An 18,126-nucleotide genomic window follows, 5' to 3' on the forward strand; every position below is an offset into this window, starting at 1 on the left:
CAGTCCTTGGAAGACACCAGGGCACAATAGAGAGAACAGGCTCACGCCTCCCTCCAGTCAGGGGAATTATGCCAGTAATCCAGAGCTAAGAAGGTCACAGAGAGCAAAGAAATCTCCCAAGTACCTAGAAGACTACATAACATTGCTGGCAAAGCAAAAGCCAGTAAACAGTGGGAACATTGGGGAGCAAAATGTCGTATAAAATAAATGTTGTATGTTGGTAGTAGTTTTAGCCCGGGGGAAAGGGGTGTTATGTCCCGAGCCTTTGCAAACGGCTCGGGCGTTTGCAGGCAGTCCCGGGCAGGTGCAAAGCTGCCCGGGACCAGACAGGCTGTCGCCAGCGCCGTGCGCATGCGCGGGTGCTGGCGCGGGAAAAGTAACCCATTTACCCGGGAGTTGCCTATATAAGAGGCTGCGAGGCGTTTGGGCGAGGCTGAAGCCATCTTCCTGTAAGCTGAACGCTGAATAAATGAAACTGAGAACTCCAGCTGCTTCTCGTGTCTGTTTTCCGCCACGGACTCAACAATAACCACGATTGTGGATCTCAGTCTTCCTGCGAAAGCGGGGGTTTGCACTCAGCACATAGGGGTTTTGCCAATGAGGCATCTCCTGACTCTGGCACTGGGTCCAGGGGACATTGCATGCAACCGGCTGTTCAGGCCACTCCGTCTCCTGGCTTTGTGCCTACAGGACAGTGCTCCCAAGAGGGGTCTGTCATGGATCTGGGGAATTCCACCCACCAAGAAACTCTGGTCTGGGTTTACAGGACCCGGCCAGTCAGCATGATGTGGGTTTGCCTGTACCTAGTGGGCATCAAAACCCCAGTCTGCCAAGCCTGGCAGGCGAGCTTGTAGACTGGGCACTTGGAACCGCTCCAAGAAGATCAGAGTGGCCAGAGGCCCACCAAAGTATTTGCAGGACTATGTGAAGTTCCTATTAGTAGGTGGGCAGGCTTAAATGTTCCTTAGAAATCAGAACATGCTCAAAAGAATTGAAAAGGTGTTAGATTTGTAGTAATGTAAAATAGCAAATTCTATGTGTTTTGAAATAAGAGGGGAGGGGTGTTATGTCCTGGGCTGTGATTGACACAGCAGGTGCAGGAAGTTGCAGAGAGTCCCGGGCCAGACAGGCTGTCTCCAGCCAATTGCGCATGCGCAAGGTGGGAAAAATACGTTGCATTGATTGGTTGATGCTGCTCCCTGCAGAAGAGTATAAAAGGGATCTGCGCCATTTTGTGTTGTTCTGTTGAAGATTGAATAAAGAAGCAACTGTTGTTACTCCTACCTTGTCTCAATGCCTTACCAATGCTCAGAACAGAACAGTTTACATTTGCATTTGTACAGGGCTGGTTTCTGCAATCAATCACTACTAAATATAGTGCAATATTTATTTATCTTATAAATACCTGAACACACATACTAATGGTACTTTTTGTGTTTTCTTACAGATCAGACCAAATGACTAAAGAGGTCACCTGTGACTTAATTGTGGGCTGTGATGGAGCTTTTTCCACGGTTAGGAAGCAATTTATGAGACAAACACGGTTTGATTACAGCCAAGTGTATATTCCACATGGATACCTGGAACTGAAAATTCCTCCAAAAAATGGAGATGTAGGTAGTGAAAATTCACATTGTTTCTCCTGTTTCCAGTTCATTAGGTACACTGGCATAAGGTACACTGGCAATGGAGGCAAACTATCTTCACATTTGGCCTAGGAACACATTCATGATGATTGCACTGCCAAACCTGGTAAGAGACCTAATGCAGCTTTCATCTCTGATATTCTGGAACCTGGGTTTGGTCTGGACAATCAGTTCCAGCCAATGCTGGCTTCCTGGAAGCACATAGTGTTAGGGATTGCATGCCTGGAACTGCATGTCTACATTTTTCCTGATACAATTTCCATTCCTACGCTCCAGTCATGGTTCATTAGTTCATTCCCATTCATATATCCTCTCTTATTGCTACTGGCAGGTGATTTCTGACTCCTCCAACTGTTCTCTCTTATACGAGAGCGTTCCCAGCCCAGCTCATTACAGCCTGAAGGGTGATCTTAGGAGGAGTCACAAAGTGGAGGGAAGGAAGCACCACCTGCAAACTGCACTAAGATGTTAAATTAATTTCAGTCATCAGAATTGCTATTTTAAAAGCTTGTGTTATGGTTCTGGCTAATGAAACACTTCAAAGAACTTCCAGGCATTGATTTCCCTAATAGTCTTTTATTGTTTCAAAATGTCAGCACAGGCATAACAAAGTTTATGCTACGATCTAAGTTCTCTTCCTCTGAGCAGTTAAATTATCAGCATGCTCCCTCCCTAAATTAGCTGTCATATATCACATTATCCAATTAGTGTGAAGGTCAAAGGTTTCCTTCCTCTTTCTCTCCCGGGCTTTACCCCCACCCCCCTTCTGCTCTGTATTCACCCCAAAAATACCAGACAGTTCTGCATATTGTCAAAAGAAGAATATACAATATTTGCAGTGTTGACAGCTCGGTTAGTGTGTAAGAGTTCAGACATTTCTATTTTCTCTGTGATGCAGTACAGCATATTCTAGAAAAGAACAGAGTTCAAATGGTCATTTTTGGGGGTGAAAGAAGAGTGTAACAGATGGAGTTAAATATCAGCTGTTACCCATTGTGTCCCTTCTTTCTTCCAAAAGATAGCCTTATCAAATAAAAAATGCAGCAATTGCAAAACCTATCTCATGACAGCCAAAACCAACTTTTCTATTTCATTTCTTAAAATAGATTGAAAAAGAGCTTTTGCTGTTCCACCCAGGTTGGACAGGCGTGATTCAGTAATGAAACTATTCTAAGGATTTATTTTCTTTCCCAACTGTAAGCGTTTTCCTGCTGAATTCTACAATATATCACTAGAGGGCTGACTGCAAAATCAATCAAATAAACATGAGTCACCCTTCAGTAATTCAGAATCATAGAGTAGAAGTGTGCGGTTTAGAGGTTAGAAAAGATCAGCTCTCTCTTTTCTGGCTTTAGTTTCAACCGACAGGATTAAGGATTATTTCATTGCTCAACTTGTTTTTCTTCACAGACTTGATAGACTAGATTGACATAGCCCATCCTTTCTCTCTGCCGGTGGGCAGATGACATCAATATATTCTGTACACACCTAGTTTCTAACAGACAGTTTTGGGGTGGGTTTTTAAAAATGTTGTAAGGTTTTCCACTTAGCCTCACAATTGCCCCAGCATTACTCAGGAATTTAAAAGAGCCAAAGAAACTCCTGAGCTGAGGTTTCAGCAAGCAAACAACTTTTATTTTGATCAAAATAGAGTTGGGTGACCCCATCTCTCTTCGTGGCTGGTAGAGAGATGAAGGCAACAACCAGGAAAGATGTCTTCCACTTTTTATACCTTTCCAGAACAAAGAGATCTGATCTTGGTACTAGGCAAAACTCACTTACCTGTCTTGCATGGCAACAGAAATTTTGAGTTCAGTTATGGTTGTAAGTTGAGGATTACCTGTATAGGCAACAGATACCCAAGTTCAGATTTAAATATCTTGTCTTGGAGGCAGTGGGGAAGGGGTAACCTATCATTCTACTGCTGGAAGTTGTATTACAGAATGAACAACCGAAGAAGAACTGATGTCAAAATGTCATCTGCTTCAGCAAAATCTGGTTGGTCATAGAACTGAAGGGAGCCTCCTCTTTCCCCTCCCTTGCAAAAGATTTTCTGCTGAATGCAAGAAGAGGGTACAGACTCTCTTTGCCTAGTCAAAGGAGAGACATTCAAACCATGGATTCTCCTAATACACAGAGAAAAAAAGTAGCTATTGTTGGGGGAGGATTGGTAAGATCTTTTAAAATATTATAAAAATATAAAATTTTTATTATGGTCACTGAGCAGAATTGCAAACCATTTCTTAATCATCGTTGCTAGGTGTTGAATAGTGGCTATTTTTTTTGTATTTGAATGAAACAGGAAATCTTCTAAAAAGGTCTATTTGACAGAAAATGTTTAAGCCTTTAAGAGGGCGTTAGTGTGAAATGTAAAAATCTGTTTAAGCTGAAAATAGCTGCACATTCTGTGCTGATAAAGAATTGCTTTCATATCTTCTTAGCTATGTATACTCACAAGGATGTCATCATTCATTTTCACTTTATCATATGGGCTTCTCAATGGCTTTTGAAATGTATTTGTAGGAATGCTGGCCCTGTTTGTTTTCAGCAGTTCTCCCCTGTAAATTGTAGCTACTGAAATTCCATTGGATATTTTGGAACACCATTTTAATTTTTAATTGGCACCAATCTGCAGAAATCAGGAAGCTATCATACGATCTTCCATGACTGCTGAGTATCGGATGGCATGAATTTATGTGTAGGAGAGAGAGAGAGAGAGAGAGAAAGAGAGAGAGAGAGAGAGAGAGAGAGAGAGAGAGAGAGAGAGAGAGAGAGAGAGAGAGAGAGAGAGAGAAATGTTATTTATTTTAATAAAAATGAATTGGAAGAAATTTATTTTGATTCTGTATAGGACTTAGCTTCTTGAAACTTTCTGAAAAATTTGTTATTAAGGACAAGTGACAGTGGCCTGTTTTATTGTTAAAAGAGATAAAGTCTCCCCTGTGTCTAAAGAAATAAGAATAAAGTAATATGAAAATTAGAATATGGCCCATAAACAACAAGGACATTTGTCTGTTCCTTAAAAGTTTCTGTGATATTGTGACGTGAATGGCAGCAACTCAGTAGAGCCAATTTCTCCTAACTGGGAAGGTTCTGTGCATAAAAAAAGTTGGTAAAATTTGTGGTTTTGGACAAGTTAAAAAAGAAAGCAATTCCAGAGACATGCCTTAAATACAGAGTTGAGAGTGCTTGTGTGACAGATAAATAAACATAAAATAAAACATGACACAAAAATGAAAACATTATAACAAGGCAAAAACATATTTTTCAACTTGCTTTGACTGTTATGAGAAACAATGATTAAATAGTTTCCTTATTCACTGCATTTCATGACTCTTTTTGTAAAAGGAACTTCTTTTTGTGGATAGAAACAATGAAGTGGCATATTCAAAATCCTCACATTATTTCTAGCAAAGGAAAGTCCCTCAACGTTTACATTTTATCAACATCTTGTCAAGTCTGGATCACACAAACATTTCAATTGGGGGGGAATTTGATTGACTTGATTCCCCACTACAGAAAAGGCTTTAGATGCAGTATGCATTTTAAAATCATGTAGCATTCCCCCAAATCCTTTTCAGTATATTTTTGTTTTTGACTCAAAAAACACTGCAATGCTTCTGTTGCAGGTGGGTTCTCTAAGTGCTTCTTTCTTTGCAAGAAGGGGATTCCAAGTAGAAATGTATGAAGCAAGATCAGGTATGATCTGTACTTGATAATACATTAACATTTTAGAATGATAACCCTACTTATATGGATGTTTGCAAATCTCACTGGAATGTTGTTTTTGAAATTTCTCATTTTTCAGAAGTGAGATTTTATAGTATTAAATCACCAAGAGACTTTGATAATTAACATTATTTACAATAATACTTTAAAGTGATGGTTTAGATTTTTCATATCAAACACAGCACATCAGTTATCCTTATATTTGCAAGTTGGAGCAATAGGACCTGCTTCTAAAGTTCACATCAGCAAATTTATACCCAAATGCATTGATCAAAAATACACAATCAGTAAAAAATTGTAGAATCTTTCTTTTATCCGAAGTGTGATTTTAAAAACAGAAGAAAAATCTGTATGTTCAATCATGTTGCCTATGAATACAGAATTGAGGATGGAGAAGTAGAGTGACAAGTATTACACTGTGAAAAAATACAGCATTGTTTGAGTCCAAGAACAAGGAAATGGTGTGGTCCAAAGCCAAAGTATATGCTTGGTATGTTAATAAACTCAAAATTGAGAAGATAAAATCATATAAATATTCAGTTGTCTTGCTAGAATCAGGGTCTTCAAGAGCCTAGATGGGAAGTCCACCAGCCATTGTCAGGTTTTTCTTTTCAAAAAGGGGGAATTCTATCCTATTAGTTCTCCAAGCCCTCCAAGCAATTCAAACAATATAATATTTCTGAGATTAGTTTTCAGAGTGTTATCCTAGGTGCCCAATTCAGCCCTCAACTTAGAAGACTGTTAAGCGGTAAGAATTTAGCTCATTAAAACCAATTATTGGCTGAAACTTAGTGTCAGACCCCAAAACTCCTCGCCTATTCTCTTTTGCCTTCTATTCTTTTGGGGCCTGCCATTCTGTTGGGGGAGGGGGATGCATGGGGAAATATGTTGGTAACTTTCGCTTTCCTCTTTCTTTGTCTGGCCTCCTGCTTTTGAGTATGGAATGCATCTCCTTATCCAGGAGACAGTTGCAAGGAAACAAAAGCTGGAGAAGACCTTGAGATGCACGCCTACCGTACCAGTCAGACGGCCATCGAGCCACCTGTGGATTGGCTGGAGTTCAAACGGACATTATGATTTTGATGGGAGAGGGCATATTGCTTGCTTTAATTATATCATTCACACGGGCTTTTCTTCAGATCTCGCCTTACACTCCCTGCTATCACTAGTCCCTAATAAAAGTTCCTTTTGAGACAATGCCTGCTTCAAGAGTTCTGCTTTCTTGGTGATAAGTTGAAATGGGTTCACAACCCGGAGTGTGTGTGTGGCTGCATTTATGCTTGCTGAGTGTTTTGATCAAGCAGAAAAAAAAAAACGCTAGCTTCATTCTTTACATTGCTGGTGATTCAATACTGTTTTAAAAAAACAATTCTACTCAGATAACAAAAAAAGTGCTGGGGCGGGGAGGGGGCAGAGGAAAAGAGATACAGGCAGACCCTTCTGCAGTTCTGTGACCAGATGTTTTCTTCTGGCTGGTGTCATGCACAAGAAGGAGGTCAGCAAATCCTATGGAATCAATAGTGTGTGTGTGTGTGTGGGCGGGGGAGATTGAATCTCTGTGTTTGAAAAGCAATCCATTGTCCTTCAACATTCAAAAAGGGAGGGCAAGAGAGTCAGAATGATGTAAACAACATTGCAATGAAACCCCTCAACTCCCCATTGTGTAAAGCCATTCCCCAAAGGGCAGAAAAATTGCCCTGGGGTTGTTTTCATTATACATGTTTTCAGTCATACAGACTGATACTCCCACCACAAAAAGGATGCCCATCATGAGGTACAATAGAGAGTTACCCTAAGGTAAGATGGGTAGCCAATACATTTTATAAATAAATAAATTATAAATAAACATGCCAAGCATACTCTTCTGCTATCCTTAATGGGAAAAATTGCATAATTCTACCCTGGCACAAGTCAATATTTGGAAAGTGAGTAAAAGGAATTATGAACATTTTTCATACTAGTAATTATAATATCTGAATGTATATAATAAATGGTTCATTTCTTTTCAGATATCCGTAGTTCAAGTGTAACTCGTGGCAGGAGCATTAATTTGGCCTTGTCTCACAGGGGACGGGAAGCTCTCAAGGCAGTTGGAATGGAAGATCAGGTGACCTTAAAGATAAAGATCTAACATTCTCTGTGGCTGGTGGATTATAGGAGGACTATTTATTTGTTTATTTATAATAACATTTCTAGGGCAGAGTATGAAGGATTTTGTCCACCATAACGTAAACATTTACAAATAATATATACTTATATATTTTAATAAACCCAGTCATTTATTGTAATGCCCCTATCTCTGTATCTCACATTGAAAAGCAGGCTGATGTCATTTTCCAGAAGCTGGATTAGTCACCAGGCAGAGTATAGGCACAGTGTGGGTACAGCATACAAAGTTTGCAGAGGAGTTGGAGTTGAGCACCACACCAAAAGGGGGCTTGGATCAGAGGTGCGCACCAAGAGCAGGGCAGGATGAGAAGTATGTGTGCAGGCAGATTCAAGGAAACAGAAGAGGAATTATGAAAAGGAAAGGTGGAAGTAAGAGCTTTAGGTGATGGGATTGATCTGTGCCAGATGAGAAAGGGACTGTCAGCCACACTAGATAGAACAGAGAAAAAAAATCAACTCCACTGGTAGCCTACAACTACTTTTATAATTTTGAGATTAGCTATGATACTAGAATCTTGCAAGTCACACTTTGCTACGCTGTACCTCTTCATATTTCAGTAACTTGGGGAGGTTTTTTTTTTCTAAGATACTTCCAAGCATTATCAGGACATTCTGGATATCTTTTATCCCTTGTTGCCTTGGCAACAAAGCTTGCATATCCCCATCAAAGTCATACTCTCTACAGAACTATACATCATACTGTTAGCTATTGTGTTTGACTTTGCAGGAATTCAGTCATTGACTTTTCAGGGATGGTCTTGCTTGATGAAAGTCCACAAGCCATTGGGGGTTCACATTATTCCTTGACTGCCAGTACTTTTTAGTGGAATATGTTATGAATGGTGTACAGTTTAGATAATGATATGTAATGGACAGGTAGAGATCCATGTTCCAGAACCTGCCAGTGAAATAGACCATATAATAAAGATACAGGTAATACAAATAGGCAAGCTATACATCTGAAAAGATGATGGAAAAACAGATTGGCAATCCCCTTGGTAGTTAAGATCCTTGAAAGGGATGAAGTGCCCCATTTTAGTGAAATGATCCACCACCATCATTTGGTGGCAAATCCTCAGGAGTGGTAATAAAGTCCATGGAAGGGATCTTCCAGGGGCCTGAGGACACTGATAGTTTGAAAGAGCCCAATAGTTTCTAACAAGATATAATTAGCCTGATGACAGACTGGACAATGTGAAGGTATCTTTGATAGCAAGCAGTTCTTTCTCTCAGATGATATAGTTGACTTCAGCCAGGATCAGCTTCTTTGAATGAAAGGGCAAGGCTGGTAGATTGGTGGTGTGGGGTTCAGGAAGACTGCTATAATAGTCATACTGGAGACACTGGCCTCAACCATGAAGAGGTAGACTGGTGTAGAAGGAGGAATGACACAAACATTGCCTTTAGGCAATGGAAATTCCACTGCACTTCATGACCCCCTAGGAAAGGCTCTTAGAGTAGTTTAGACATGGGAGCAGCAAGGTGTGAGAAGGCAAGATAGGTGGTAGATGTTTGTGAACTCCCAAAACCACTACACATCTCTTTTTCTTTCCTTGGGGACTTCCAGTCTTGGATTACTTGAACCTTTCTGAGATGCTCCATGATGTCTTGACATATATGGAAAGCTCCTGTGGTTCTTGAAGAAGCATCTGTGCTGGTAGAGAAGGCGCTTAGCAACATCCAGAGAAGCAGAGAATTCTCAGCATCCTTTACAGCCCAATGCTCCATGAGCTGTGGCAGTTGCAAAACATGGAATAAATGGAAGGAAGAACTGAAATGCTGGAAGAAAGTATTAACTTTTGACTATGAGAATAGATTAATTTAAGAGGGAATTATTCCATCTCCCTTTTGGATGTTTTAATTATCAGGCAGGAGAAAACTACAAACGTATATACAATATGCAACAGAAAATTAACAGGGGTAGAATATGGCCGGTGATCATTTTGAGGGCAGTCTTGAATTGTTAAATTTTAGATAGAAAGATTATTTATTAATTAATCAATTATTAAATTTATTTGCTGCCCATCTCATGTGCAATGACTCTGGATTATCAATAATAACAAGGATAGGAGGATATGTTGCAAGTCAGTACAGATAGAACTTATAGAACATAGAATAATAGGGTTTGAAGAGATCTTGGAGGTCTTCTAGTCAAGTCCCCTACTTGAGCAGCAGACCCTATACCTTTCTATACAAATGGCTGTCCAGTCTCTTCTTGAAAATATCCCGTGATGGAGCATCCATACCTTCTGAAGGCAAGCCATTCCACAAGTTAATAGTTCTCACTTTCAGGAAATTTCTCCTTAGTTCTGGGCTGGATCTCTCTTTAATTATCTTCCACCCAACACTTCATTTTCTGCCCTCAGATGCTTTGGAGTAGGTTGATTCCTTCTTCTCTCTGACAGCTGAGTTACAAACCTACTTAGGCAAGTGGGCACATTTGAGCTTGAGAATATGATACAGTCTCTGATAAGGAGCGATGCTTGCTTTTCATAAAAGGGCTGCCAAAACATTTCAAGTTTCTAAAAAAGTACTCCACCATAGTTAAAACTAATTTGCTTCCAAACCAAACAATATTCAGAGACCACTGTTTTTTAACTTTGTTTCACTGGTCATGTTGCCCCTCCCCTCAATATAAGAAGAAATTGCATGCAGCATTAAAACAATTTCAATATTTAAAAAAATCCCTTTTTTTACATTTCAGATTGTGTCTAAAGGCATCCCCATGAAGGGAAGGAGAATTCACACTTGCTCAGGGAAAAGGTATACAATTTTTTATGGAACAAAAAGCCAGGTATGTTAAATCAGTCAAAACACGTTAACTTTTGTGTTTTATTTTTGCATACTTTTGTATGATGTGACTAATGAAAAGCCGGCTACTATTATGAACAGAGGCACTGCTGTCTATTTTCTGGAAGTAAGAGGACACAAATGGCCTCTTCCAACATTGTACCGATCTTTAGCATTGCTCTCAGTGAAAAGTGGGATCAGCAGGCGTGCATGGCACACAGTAGATTTCCCTTTTGTTATATTGCTTTGTCTAGAAGAGGATAGAAAGATACACCTGTGGACTAGTTATCCTAATCTAGCCTATAACAATCATCCTTGCTCTTATATATGTATTCTTGTTCTCTCTCTCTCCCTTTTTCTAAAATGTGATAGCATATTGGAAGAATGGAATGAAATTTGGGGGACTCACATATATATTCAAATAATGCAGACATTGATGAATAAATGTTACTGGATTAGAAGTGAAAATCAAAATGTTGTCTCCATAGATGAGGCTCAAATTCAATGCAATTCATACAAATAGTCTATACTGTACAGTAATTTCATGTAAACTTTGCTAGAAATTCAACAGCAATTCTAAAATATTGCAACCTTGATTTGGTAGCCTTCAAAATGGGCTCTTCCAGTTCTTCTCTATTTTTAAGAAACAGAGTGATATAGGCTACCTTACCACTTAAATTGTGTTTTGGATACCTATTTTGATTCCACCCCTTTTCAGCCTCTGTGCCATCTTCTTCAAACAAAGATATTAGCTACTTTAACTTCCTCTTCTTCTGTAACTGTACATAATTTTCTATTTGATGACTGATGTACTTTCCTTTGTACCTCACTTTCTAGAGAAATCATTTCCTGAATATGTTCCTTCTGTGCTAAAGCTTCTGTCATTTTGCAATCTCGTTTGTAAAGGGGTTCAGTTTAATCTTCATCTGCTTCTATTAAATTAGTCAAAGCATTCCTATCGTAGTGGCAACTTTATATATATATATATATATATATATATATATATATATATATATATATATATATATATATATATATATATATATATTATATGCCACCCTGTCTCGCTGTCCAAGATGATTCTGGGTGGCTTACAATATTACATAATACAATATTATGTAATACAATACATTATGATGTATTTGACCATTAAAGCATCTCTTTCTTAAATTTTTTTTACTTCTATTTGTTGGGATTCCTGATTGAGATACCCTACCTTGCTGTTTCTTGCTTGTCATTTGTTGGTTCTTCTTGATACCCAAATCTATCGTCCTTTGTTGTCTATAACGAAGGTTTGTTTTGAAAGCCGCTTGGATATTTTCTTCTTTGAAATTTTGGAATTTTTTTTCCCATTTTTGCTTTCAGAGTATCTTTTTTCTCATCCCCTACTTCATTAGGTTCTGTTTCACATGAATTAAGCATGTCAATTCTATTTCTTTCTTGCTGGCACATTTACTCTCTTCAATTTAATCCTTATATTTGACAGTGGAAATTCATTATCTGTTTGACAGTCTGTACCTGGAAATACCTGGCTGGGTGGCATACGCTTCTCCATTTTTTGTGTCCCATGACATAGGTTTGCATCTGATAATCCCTGTGTGTAGAGTCTGTGTTTATATTTCATAAAGCAATGGTTGGGAATAAGCAAAACATTTTTTCCCAACCTATCTCCTGCATTCCAAATTTTCCTCTAATTCTAGCTTCTTCCATTTTTCAAATATTTATATTCTATTTGCCCATTAATAGTCCTATGCGCTTGCTTGATAATGTATTAAGCATTTCATGTAACTTGCCTTAGAATTCCTAAATGCCTTTCACCTGTTGAAAGAAAGGTCTTCATCCTGGTTCATTCAAGCCAGGGATAAATAAACAACATGGCGACTGCTTCGCGAAGAAGCTTGCAGTTTATTGAAGAAACAGAAAGATGGTTCTTGCAGAAAAAACCAGAGAAGAGAAGGGCCTGAGCCCATCTCACACAAAACCCATTATGAGGTTTTTATTCCCTCTCTAGCCTTTTGTTTGAAGTGGTTCCTGTTCCTGTGGTATTAACTTTGAGGCTATTTCCTGTGACACATATTCTGACCTGAGTTTAGGTGTGCCTCTCTGGTATTCTTTATGGTGATGGGTTAGTCCTATTATCATATCCTGCTTCCTTAGTGATGGGGCTAATGGCTCCTAGAGTTTGGGTGGGGTATGCAGATTTTAGGTCTTTGTCCTCTTGATCTCCTGGCTCCAACTTTCCTGATGGTTTATGTTATGTCCTGGGTTGTGATTGACACAGCAGGTGCAGGAAGCTGCAGAGAGTCCCGGGCAGACCACTAGGTACCGCCTGTACCTAGTGCGCATCAAAGTCCCGGTCTGCCGAGCCTGGCAGGTGAGCTTGTAGACCGGGCACTTGCAACCGCTCCAAGAAGATCAGAGTGGGCCAGAGGCCCACCAAAGCATTTGCAGGACTATGTGAAGTTCCTGTTAGTAGATGGGCAGGCTTAACAGTTCCTTAGAAATCAGAACATGCTCAAAAGAATTGAAAAGGTGTTAGATTTGTAGTAATGTAAAATAGCAAGTTCTATGTATTTTGAAATAAGAGGGGAGGGGTGTTATGTCCTGGGCTGTGATTGTCACAGCAGGTGCAGGAAGCTGCAGAGAGTCCCGGGCAGACCACGAGGCTGCCCAGGCCAGACAGGCTGTCTCCAACCAATTGTGCATGCACAAGGTGGGAAAAATACGTTGCATTGATTGGTTGATGCTGCTCCCTGCAGAAGGGTATAAAAGGGATCTGCGCGATTTTGTGTTGTTCTGTTGAAGATTGAATAAGGAAGCAACTGTTGTTACTCCTGCCTCATCTCAATGCCTTACCAATGCTCAGAACAGAACAGTTTACATTTTCATTTGTACAGGGCTGGTTTCTGCTTGGGGGAGGGAGATCTTGGGCTATCAAGGAAAACTGGACATGCTTTTCTGTCTCTTTAAGATCCTTGAAGGAAATATATTTTTCTGCCCTTTTAATATTTCCTTCTCTGGGGAGCTGACTTCTCACACACCTTTGCATTTATAATAATTTATTATACCATTACATTTTATTACACTAATGGTTGCTGGGCATCCACTAATTCTAATAGATAACATTTCTGTCCTGTCCTTGAGTTAACTAAGCATATATAGCAGAATTGCCCAAGCTTTCTGGCTTCGTGGACTGGTGGGGAGGGGAGAGGGGATACAAGCATGTGCGCGCGCAACTCCATTTGCATGAGCGGCAGGCGCACACACTCGCTGCTTGAGCATATGGAGAGTGTATGTACTTGCTTATCCGCTGCTCATGCAAGTGGGGATGCATAAGCATGTGTGCTCACCCGCCACTTCCACGGCCTGCTTCCAAAAGGCTCAAGGCCCGGTAGTGGGCCATGGCCTGGGGGTTGGGAATCCCTGATATGTAGCATTGTCCTTCTGGAGCATCATTGCTATTCTGATCCTTCATATGATCTTATATCCTGAAGAGTATATAATGTAATCATCGGATTTAAAGTGGCCAGATCCTGTTTGTCTAAAATTCTAAGGCATCAAATGTAGTATGCTTCATTTCTGCTTTGATGATTTCAGGTTTTCTTTGGTTCATGCTTTTCACATTCTCTTGTCCAATAGTTTCAGCGGTGGTACCATCACTGACTAGATATCCTTGCAATTCTGATCTGGCGAGTTTTTTCACTTCCAGATTTACCTGTGAATATTCAATATTCCTTCCCAGTATCCAAAACATTGCCTTCTGACCTAGGGGTGATGATGTCTCACTATCTGGTGTCTAAACTTGCCTAAAGTTTCAGCCACATGCATGTGGTTCTCTTGGTAAAAATACAGAAGAGCTCTTCTATTGCCTTCTTCTACGTATTTGGAGATGCTTCTTCTAACTGTTGGCTTCCTTCATCTCTTCATAGCCTCACTTGCTATGGTCTGTGCTGTGACTTCCCTTACTCTATCTTACAAACAAGTTTGACTCTGGAAATCATATTCCCATCAGCACTGTTCTCAGAGTTCTAGAAAATATGGGGTCCTCCAGCAGATCAAAATGATAATTATTTGGTATGGACTTTATTAACCATGGTCTCTGGTCATGAAAAAGAATCTAAGATTTGTATTGCTAAAATATTAGAAAAAGTGTGCAAGGATATATTCAAATATAGTTAAACATATAAAATATTCTCTGCCTTATTTTGTTTGTTTTGTTTGCTTTTTAACAGTATATTCTCTCTATAGATAGAGCAAATTTGAATAAGGAGTTATTAACTGGTAAGTGTGGCTTAATCAGTTTTGATCCTTTCTCAATTTATCACATTTAAAATTACGTTATGTTTGATGTAGAAACATTACTCAGATAGAGTCAAGATATAAGAAGAATGTGCTATTTACTGTTTAAAATGAGTGTCTTTTTCTCCTTTTGCTTGAGCAAAGACCACAAGCAGTCTATGCATGCTGTAGAAAGAGAAGGGAAAATCAGCACCTCAGCAAAGTCCTCTGAAGACACTAACTCAGTGGTTCTCAACCTGTGGGTCGGGACCCCATTTGGGGTCGAACGACCATTTCACGGGGGTTACCAAACAACGCAGTCTGCCATTTTTTTCCCCCTTTCCTTAGCTGTGCTACTCCCTTTTATTCTACTGGCTTTTGAAAGCCAATAGAATAGACTCTCTTGAACAGAGTCTAATTCCATTGGCTTTCAAAAGCCAATAGGAATTGTCCAGGCTGTCTCTGCCCTGCTGAGCCCGCCAAAAGTCCCATTCTGCAAATGGTACTGCACCAGTTGAGTAGTCCTCAACTTACGACCGGTTGAGTAGTCCTTGACTTACGACCAATTGGGGGTCACGGCATTAAAAAGGTTGAGAACCACTGCGCTAACTCATTAGCCCTCGCTGCTTGTCAACCACCAGATTGTTAGGTTTAAATACTTTTTCAAAGTAACACACCTCCACAAGCTCAGACAAGCTGAACATTTCAATAACTACAAGACAGAGAGTTTATTTAGTCCAGTGGTTCTCAACCTTTTTAATGCCATGACCCCCAACCGGTCATAAGTCGAGGACTACTCAACTGGTGCAGCACCGTTTGCAGAATGGGACTTTTGGTGGGCTCAGCAGGGCAGAGACAGCCTGGACAATTCCTATTGGCTTTTGAAAGCCAATAGAATTAGACTCTATTCAAGCTGGAATTTAGAACACAAACATTTGGTGGTAAGCCAAAAAAAGAGACTGCAGAAAAACAATAACGAGACTAGCAAAAGTTACATTGGTAGAGGTTACTAACCCATCCCCCATCCAAGAATAGGAGAACAGCACTTTCACCATGCATAATAGAAAGTTGCTCAGAATTGGTAGAGTCCTGGCAGCTTACAGTGGGCAAGTAATTAGTATGTTGGAGTGGGCTTTCACCATATGATAGGTCTCTGTGGTGCAAAATAAACATTTAGAATTATTGAGATGAAGGCAGGAAGTTAGGAAGTGGATGCATATACATCACCTCAAGTGCGAAAAGTCAAATCTTGTGTTGGCACATGTGTGTCAAGCCAAATTACCCACATCTAACTACAGAGATCTTAGTGAATGGACTGGGTGGGAAAAAGTGAAGTGATTAAAAATGTTTTACATTCTATAAATGTATTTATTACAGAAATATTTTTGCAAACAGTTATTCAGATGTCTACCTCTAAGAAAATAAATGTCTAAATGTTTATATTCCATGTTGTTTCTTTTTCCTCTATTTACAGCTGCTGAGAAGTATCCCAATGTTAAATTAAACTTTGAGCACAAACTGCTTCACTGCAAAGTAGACTCAGGGCTACTGACCTTTTCAGGGTAATCAAATGGCTCCAATTTTCCTAGCACACTTTAATCATTAATCAGTACCCAAACAATAGGCCACACTGACTCTTTCCAACTGTTGTGGGGGCCTGTATTTGTGTGAATTGAAAAATTATTAGGTTTCCCACCCCAAGTTAGCAAAGATTAACAATTTAACCAAACATGACAAAATGTTTAATCAATAACCAGAGGACTGCACTTCATAAATTCCTGACAATATAACCTCTTGGATGGAGGGACTTCTGCTGACTTCAGGATATATTTGTTAATGAGCAAGCAATGATTTCCATTTTCACAAGTTTTTAAAATGAATAAAATCTAATGTAAAGTGCCAATTTTATGCATTCACTCAGTCTTCTCTTCATCCTCTTCTTCTTCTCCTAATAAAGCTATAAGATGAAATGTATGGAAACATATTGGAATGACCATTTGAAAAAATCATCTCACACAAAACCCATTATGAATAATATTGGAGTATAGGACTGACAAATTATACCTGATTTTTAAAACTCGATTTTATTGTCAATATAATCTAATGACATGTAGTTGTTACATTAAAATATAAATTAAAAAAATCATTTTAGGATAACTATTGGATGTCAAAATTCCTGTTTCAGAAATAGCTTCCCTTACTTCCTTTTCCCCAAATCTGAAAGAGTCAAGTAGGAAAAAAAAGTATGTTCTTTAAACTTAGTGCTTCAAGAGAGATCTAAGCTAACAGAAGTCACAATCAATCACTACTCAATATACTGCAATATTTATTTATACCTTATAAATAACTGAATAAACATACTAATGGTACTTTTTGTGTTTTCTTACAGATCAGACCAAATGACTAAAGAGGTCACCTGTGACTTAATTGTGGGCTGTGATGGAGCTTTTTCCACAGTTAGGAAGCAATTTATGAGACAAACACGGTTTGATTACAGCCAAGTGTATATTCCACATGGATACCTGGAACTGAAAATTCCTCCAAAAAATGGAGATGTAGGTAGTGAAAATTCACATTGTTTCTCCTGTTTCCAGTTCATAAGGTACACTGGCATTGACAGATATCTTTTCATTACTTTTTTTGTTCTTTCAGTTTGCAATGGAGGCAAACTATCTTCACATTTGGCCTAGGAACACATTCATGATGATTGCACTGCCAAACCTGGTAAGAGACCTAATGCATCTTTCATCTCTGATATTCTGGAACCTGGGTTTGGTCTGGACAATCAGTTCCAGCCAATGCTGGCTTCCTGGAAGCACATAGTGTTAGGGATTGCATGCCTGGAACTGCATGTCTACATTTTTCCTGATACAATTTCCATTCCTACACTCCAGTCATGGCTCATTAATTCATTCCCATTCATATATCCTCTCTTATTGCTACTGGCAGGTGATTTCTGACTCCAACTACTGAATTGCCTGGGTGGATTCACTCATTCACAACTGTTCTCTCTTATACGAGAGCGTTCCCAGCCCAGCTCATTACAGCCTGAAGGGTGATTTTAGGAGGAGTCACAAAGTGGAGGGAAGGAAGCACCACCTGCACACTGCACTAAGATGTTAAATTAATTGCAATCATCAGAATTGCTATTTTAAAAGCTTGTGTTATGGTTCCGGCTAATGAAACACTTCAAAGAACTTCCAGGCATTGATTTCCCTAATAGTCTTTTATTGTTTCAAAATGTCGGCACAGGCATAACAAAGTTTATGCTAAGATCTAAGTTCTCTTCCTCTGAGCAGTTAAATTATCAGCATGCTCCCTCCCTAAATTAGCTGTCATATATCACATTATCCAATTAGTGTGAAGGTCAAAGGTTTCCTTCCTCTTTCTCTCCCGGGCTTTACTCCCACCCCCCTTCTGCTCTGTATTCACCCAAAAAATACCATACAGTTCTGCATATTGTCAAAGCAAGAATATACAATATTTGCAGCGTTGACAGCTCGGTTAGTGTGTA

At 39.4% G+C, this 18,126-nt stretch overlaps 1 protein-coding gene across 6 annotated transcripts in view; it reads left to right on the plus strand.

Moving 5' to 3' along the window:
• The first annotated feature begins 3,248 nt into the window (after positions 1-3,248).
• Positions 3,249-18,126, plus strand: part of KMO (kynurenine 3-monooxygenase) — a 30,727-nt gene continuing 15,849 nt past the window's right edge. The window contains exons 1-8 of one of the 6 annotated variants that reach the window (XR_005554647.1): positions 3,249-3,816; positions 5,276-5,345; positions 7,385-7,482; positions 10,249-10,338; positions 14,567-14,615; positions 16,087-16,174; positions 17,002-17,167; positions 17,265-17,336. Coding sequence is in view for 5 of the 6 variants with exons in the window: in XM_039326308.1 (XP_039182242.1) it covers positions 3,763-3,816; positions 5,276-5,345; positions 7,385-7,482; positions 10,249-10,338; positions 14,567-14,615; positions 16,087-16,174; positions 17,002-17,167; positions 17,265-17,336 (687 nt within the window). In the remaining variant the exon portion in view is untranslated. The remainder of the gene's footprint in view (positions 3,817-5,275; positions 5,346-7,384; positions 7,483-10,248; positions 10,339-14,566; positions 14,616-16,086; positions 16,175-17,001; positions 17,168-17,264; positions 17,337-18,126) is intronic. The other 5 variants (XM_039326308.1, XM_039326309.1, XM_039326306.1 and 2 more) reach the window with 5 other exon arrangements.

This window comes from Crotalus tigris, unplaced genomic scaffold (genome assembly GCF_016545835.1).
Source record: "Crotalus tigris isolate CLP2741 ecotype Arizona unplaced genomic scaffold, ASM1654583v1 scf7180000024340.7048381, whole genome shotgun sequence".
In the NCBI taxonomy this organism is placed as follows: Eukaryota; Metazoa; Chordata; class Lepidosauria; order Squamata; family Viperidae; genus Crotalus; species Crotalus tigris.